The sequence below is a fragment of the Orycteropus afer genome, unplaced genomic scaffold (assembly GCF_000298275.1).
Source record: "Orycteropus afer afer isolate SDZICR_OR568_19922 unplaced genomic scaffold, OryAfe1.0 scaffold00040, whole genome shotgun sequence".
Taxonomy (NCBI): Eukaryota; Metazoa; Chordata; class Mammalia; order Tubulidentata; family Orycteropodidae; genus Orycteropus; species Orycteropus afer.
Window position 1 is genome coordinate 12,753,701 of NW_006921627.1, and position 6,489 is coordinate 12,760,189.

The 6,489-nt window shown below is 41.3% G+C and overlaps 1 protein-coding gene across 1 annotated transcript in view; it reads right to left on the reverse strand.

Annotated features, from left to right (window-relative positions):
• Positions 1 to 6,489, reverse strand: part of CD163 (CD163 molecule) — a 386,915-nt gene that overhangs the window by 200,991 nt on the left and 179,435 nt on the right. Inside the window, exon 20 of the mRNA XM_042780454.1 lies at positions 789 to 1,103. Within this exon, the coding sequence (XP_042636388.1) occupies positions 789 to 1,103 (315 nt within the window). The remainder of the gene's footprint in view (positions 1 to 788; positions 1,104 to 6,489) is intronic.

A 6,489-nucleotide genomic window follows, 5' to 3' on the forward strand; every position in this document is an offset into this window, starting at 1 on the left:
CAGTTCATTTAGTATCTGTAAGGCTCACCTTGGTGCTCTGCTCTCCATCTGTGCAGCTGAGTTGCTAAGATGACAAGGGCCAGGAAGAGAAGGGCTCCTAGGATGACACATAGGACCACAGGAAGGGAGAAGGTGTCAGAGACAGGGGCTGAGGGTGAACTGGAACCTGAGGAGATAAAAAGGGCCATATGACTTTGAAGAGGATCATAAGCCCAGCAGAACTCCTCATGTCTTCAGTACCCTGATGTCACCAGTTCAAATAACATGGGTCTTCCTGAACCAGAAGATGTGCCTGACTCAGGAGCTTCTCTGAGCTACATCAACTGTCTGCTGAATCTGGTCCTAAATGCTTTCTGTAAAATGAATGCTGGTGAATCTTAAGATCTTCATGGCTGCCATAACTCAATAGGGTTATAAACACCTGGAGACCTTTCTTGTACTGATCTGGTGAGTCTTGCCAGAAATATGGATATTTCATAGTGCAGGTCCCTGCAAATCCAAGTATCTTCTCTATTACATACTCAGAACAGAGGAACCACTTACCTCCAAGATTAGGGGAGGATGTTGTCCTCTCACCTGGAGGGAAGACAAAGAAAATGCACCACTGGAAAAGCTATAGCATCAAACCCACTATCACTGCCACTTCCTTCTTTCTCAGATTCCATGAGACCAGACTACTACATTTCCAAAGCCAGGGGAGAGGGCAGCGGGTCCACCCAGAAAGTGCTTCTGGTTACAAACTCAGTCCTCCTGCAGCCTTCTTCCTTTCTTCCTGTTCCTGCACTCACCAGAGCACCTCACTGCAGCGTCCTCCTCATGCTTGCAGTTGCTCTGCCCCCAGGGCTGTGCAGCACAGGCCCATAGGGAGGACTCCCTGCCGTTGCACCGCACCTCATCCAGCCAGATGCTCCCATTTCCCGGGCCAAATGCAGCCTTCTGTAGGGCTTCCAGGGCAAAGCCACAGCCCAGCTGCTGACACACCACTTCAGCCTCTGCCAGGCTCCAGGAGTCGTCACACACTGTGCCCCAGGAGCCATTGTGCCAAATCTCCACTCGGCCTGAGCACATGGTGTCTCCTCCCCTGAGTCGGAGCTTCTCTTTGTCTGAAAGGCAACAGTTCTTCCTGTTACCGGCCTGGTGGGAGGAAGGAGCCCTTGGGGACCATTAGGGGAGGTGGGAGAGGGGAAGTACCTGTGCAGGGGGCAGCAGTGGGACAGCTCTTGGGTTTCTTTCCTGCATAAACAGATCATGGGGAAGGGCTGTATCAGCGAGAGTTCGGGACCTTCGTGTGGTCAACAGGTTTGACCATTTCAAGCAGGACACCCCAAGATCCCATTGAGCACAAAGATAAGGGCAAACGGTGAGCACAGAGAAATCAGGAGCTTCGTTTCAAGTCCAATGAGCAAACATCTGAGATGTAAGTTGGTGTTTTTAAAACAGTCCTGGTGATCTCCTTCTGAGAGCTCACTGCCTTGAAAACGCTATGGAGCAGTTCTACTCTGCACACATGCTTGGAGTTGTCACAAGTCAGAATTGACTGGTTGGCAACTAACAGCAACTTGGCTGCATCAGGTAAAACAAAGTCATGAGAAGGCGAATAAAGAATTTTGTGCTCCAGAGTTGGCTTCATTGCTAAGGTGTGATTTAAGAGCTTTTTTCAAATTTTAACGAAATTGGTGACGTGCACAGATGAAGAACTCTTCCACTCCCAATGGTCCTGAGAAGGGGTAAATTTTGCTACTATTGCTCTGTGTGTGTTCCAGAGTGATGGATACCTGTTTCCTCTCTTATGTTGTAAGTACTGGCAAGGTCTTTTATGGCAAGATGCTCATGGAGTTCTGAATGTGGTAGAACAGAAGTTACGGGGGTTTGAGAGAAGAAATAAGCTCCCTGTGGTGTTATGGTGTTCAAGGAGGGCAACTTCTAGTGGAGCCACATTTTCTAACTCAACTAGGAGGCCAGGAACATTGTCAACCTCCAAAGTGTGATGGCTCTTGATCTCACCAGCTTCTCTTCCCTACTTTCCTAGAATAGTAAGTTCCAATCACTGTCTCACTGTTGTAAATCAATACCACTCTACTTTACCTGTACTCACCATCTCTCTCTATCAAATAACTTTGTAAAAATAATTTTATTATCATAAAGCTCATGTTGTTGTTGTTATTGTTGTTATGTGTCGTCAAGTCGGACCTGACTCATAGCGACCCCTCCTTGGGTTTCCAAGGCAGGATCATTATGGAAATAGATTGCCCCATCTTCCTTCCGAGGAGTGGCTGGTGGATTTGAACCACCAGCCTTCTGGTTAGCAGTCAAGTGCCTTAGGCACTACACTACCAGAGTACCCCATAAAGCTCATAACCCTTTGAAAATATTGTTTTACTTTATTGCTTTGTTTTTAATGTTTTAAGTCAATTGCCACCAATAGCACAGAATTAGAGTTTGGACTTTGGCCGTCTTATTCAGTTCTCTTGTTCCTAGATTACTACTAGAGTCATAGTAAACAATAACAACAACAATAACAAGAAAAAAAGAAAGAAAGAAAGAAAAAGAAACCAATAAACGAGAAAAACCAAATTCACTGCCATGGAGTCAGTTCTGACTTATAGTGACCCCCATTGGATTTCTAAGGCTGTAAATCTTTATGGAAGCAGACTGTGTCATCTGTCTTCCAGAGAAGGTGGGTTTGAACCACTGACCTTTTGGTTAGCAGCCAAATTACAACCCCTACACAACCAGAACTCCTGTGAGTCATAGTGGGCCTACAATAAATATTAATTTGTTAAAAAGATTGATAAATAAAAGGATGAGAAGGTATTGTAAGATGAATCATAGTTTCCATTTCATCTGCTCTCCATAATTGAACTATGAAAAGAATTGTAGACCAATCAATGTTAATGCTTGGTGATTAACTATCTCTTTCAATTCCTCAACAGATTAACAAGTGCAGTGGAATAAATTGTGTGTATAGAAGGGCTTGTTTTTTTTCCCTATTAAAGGTACTTACTCATAGAAACATTATTCTGAGATGCACAAATATGTATTGTAGAAGGCATTGAGAGAAAAAGATATATCCCATTTATAAACTTCAGAAATTAAGAATGTAAAAGAAAATTTAAGTGATATCTTTGTGTTTTTAGCATGATATCTTGAACAGGAAAATGGATAAACGTTATGCTTATAGAGAGGAACAGAAAACATTAAAAGGAGGATTTAAAAATGCTTAGAAAGCCAGGGGATTAGTAAAATATAGATAGATAGAAAACGATACTTAGAAATTGTAGAGTGAGATACTGATTATGCACACAGAGGGATAATTACATAGAATGGATAAAGATAGCACAGATACTAAAAGATACAAAAAAGAGAAAAGGACTAACAAAATGAGTCACAGAAAAATCTAGAATGTGAAGATGACAAGAAAGTATAGTATTTAAACAGACATAATTAAGATATACTACTTGTTAGAAAATTTAAGAATTGGCATGCTCTTTCTATATCATCCTATACAACCAGGCACCTTATTTAGAATTCCCTTGGAAAATATTTCTGAAATTGAGTTTCCCATCCTCTGCTGTGTGACTGCTCACTTTCAGAATCAGAGATTCTCTGACTCTCAAGGCAGCTTGCATTTATTTTAGATCTGCTCTTACCTCTAGTTCTAATGAAATAACTCCTAGTGTCTCAAGAGGAAAACAAAAACAGAAATAGGATGTCAAAAACAAAAGAAAATAGATGGTGAATCATAGATTGCCCAGGACTTAACTGTAAGTCTGTGCAATATTGCAAAGTAGATCAGACGAAAAGGAATCAGTAAAGATACCGAGAATCCCAACTGGTGAGGCAAGAAGAAAGAAATCCTCAGGGAGTCTGGTTTCAGGAATCACTAGAAAAGAATGGGTTCAAAGAAGGAAAAAAAATCAACTTTAGAATCAAAGTCCTTCAAAAAAGAAGAGAGGACAGATCATTACCCAAGGAAGGAGCAAAGGCACATTCCCCTACTCTGAAGAGTGCAGGTGCAGAACCGTGGGTTGGTGGATAAGGTGGAGGAAGGATGAGAGAGCTTCCTTCCAATTACTGCTATTCTGTCAGAATAGAAATGAGGCAGAGTCAGTCAAGGATGAGCAGTGGGACCAGTTATTGGTAATTTGAGGCAAGAACAGAAGATAAATTTGCAAATTTGAAGAGTGGGAGAAGAAAACTGCTAATGAAATAGGATTACCAAGGAATCCTAATTGCCCTTTAAGGATTTCCTCATGATCTTGAAATGAGACCAGTAAATTCTATGTACTTTTAAAGTTCAGTCTAGTCCAACTGTTTTAGTGCACAGCTAGGAAAGTGCAGATAGTAGAGCTTTCCAATCTTTGGGGTTTAACCAAGTGAATGTTATGGAGGAAAGGTATGACAAGGGAGTTAAATAAAGGTAGTGTCAAGAGAGTGAATGTAATAACAACTAAACTTACTGTCCTCGAGTTGGATCCAATTCATAGTGACCCCTCCTTGAGTTTCTGAGGCGGTATCACTATGGAAGTAGATTGCCCAACCTTCCTTCTGAGGAGTGGTCGGTGGGTTTGAACTGCCAGCTTTCTGGTTAGCAGTCAAATGCCTTAGGCACTATGCCACCAGAGCTCCTCAATGTAATAATAGACCATAAAATTTAAATTGATGAGCAATAAAATACAGACATAACTGTTCATAATGAAAACAAAAAATTAAAGATTCATTAGACTTCAAATGTGTTCATGAGGAAAAAATATCTAAGATGGAAATAAAAATGATAGTCAAAATGTAACACATTTTAAATGCAGATATCTGAAGTGGTGCAGTTATGGGTGATGACAAAGGTAAATACAGGATTACATGAGAAGTAACAGAATATGGGTGGCGGAAAGTTGGGTAGATTGTCTGCATGAATGTTGAAATTGGATATAACAATGAGGAAAGAGGTTGGAGAGAAAGACTGAGAGCCTGGCTCTGAAATCATCAGTGAGTGATGGAGGGTGACCAGCAGGTGGGTTGTTGTTATGTGCCGTTGAGTCGGACCCCACTCATAGCGACCCCTCCTTGGGTTTCCAAGGCAGTATCACTAGGAGTAGATTGCCCCATCTTCCTTCTGAGGAGTGGCTGGTGGGTTTGAACCTCCAGCCTTCTGGTTAGCAGTGAAGTGTCTTAGGCACTATGCTACCAGAGCTCCCAGCAGGTGGGTAGAAGACCCTAATAACCATGAGGAGAACAGTATATGTCAGTGACATAAATTTCAAAGGATTTGGAATAATTTCAGAACAGAAATGATTTGGGATTTCAATGGGGTTCAAAGAAGATGCTGAAGTCACCTATAAACACAGAGGCCAGAGGATTATATGAAAAACAAAACAAAACAAAACAAAAAACCACAATTATTTGTAAGGTTGTAGGGAAAACACTGTCATCAATGGCTAGTCAGCCTTTGTTTACAAGGAAACATAAGGATATAGGAAAATTTGCTGATGCCAGAAAGAGAATTCAAGAGACAGCAGCAAATTCTTTTAGTAGGGTAGGGGAAGAAAGAGTAATATTGAGTCAGATTTATGGATTATACAAACATCATGAGAATGAGGGTCCAGGTATTAAAGTGTGAATTTGGAGTCTTGGGTTTCTCTGGAGCACGAAGGCAAAGATGGGAGGTCTGTGGATCTTTCTGAGGATCTTTTATAATGTGTTTAGTTGTCATTTCCATCTAGAAATGATGGGGAGACCATGCCACTGATCTCTACATCATGAGCAAAGTCTTAGAAACTCTGGCTCCTGTCACCCCTCCAGGCCATTGAGCCTCATTCTCCCTCATGTTCTCCTTGCTCAGCCATATTGAGCTGCTTTCAGTTTATCAAATAAACCCACTCCATGACCTTCTAGCTTGCTTTTCCTCTGGCCAAAGTATCTTTTTACCTTATTTTCACTTTGGTGATGTCTACTCATCTTTTAGGATTTTGCATAAACACTTCTTTCTCTCCAAATTAAGATTTGTTTTCATGTTTTACTCTTTAGAGAATGTGGTATTTATCTTTCCTGATACATTATATTTGCTCAGTGAGTCTTTATCATTAGGTTTCCATCTTCAGGATAGTGTTATATATTGTCCATTCTGTTACCATGACTGTAAAAGGACTTGCAAATAATTGGTGCTTAATAAAGGTTTGTATACTCTTCACCTTGGAGCTCTGATGGCATAGTGCCTAAGGCATTTAACTACTAATCAGAAGGCTGGCAGTTCAAACCCACCAGCTGCTCTGTGGAGGAAGACTGGGAAATCTACTTCTATAAAGTTTTACTGTGTCAGAAACCCAAAGGGGGTCACTATGAGTCAGGATTGACTCAATCACAGTGAGGTTGGTTTTATTTGTTTAGACTTATCACCTGACTTAGAAAGTGCAAAGATCACAAAATTCATTACAGATTGGAAAGGGCAATGCTTTAGAACTGGGCGTATTGGATGGATATCCAGTTGTGGCACTT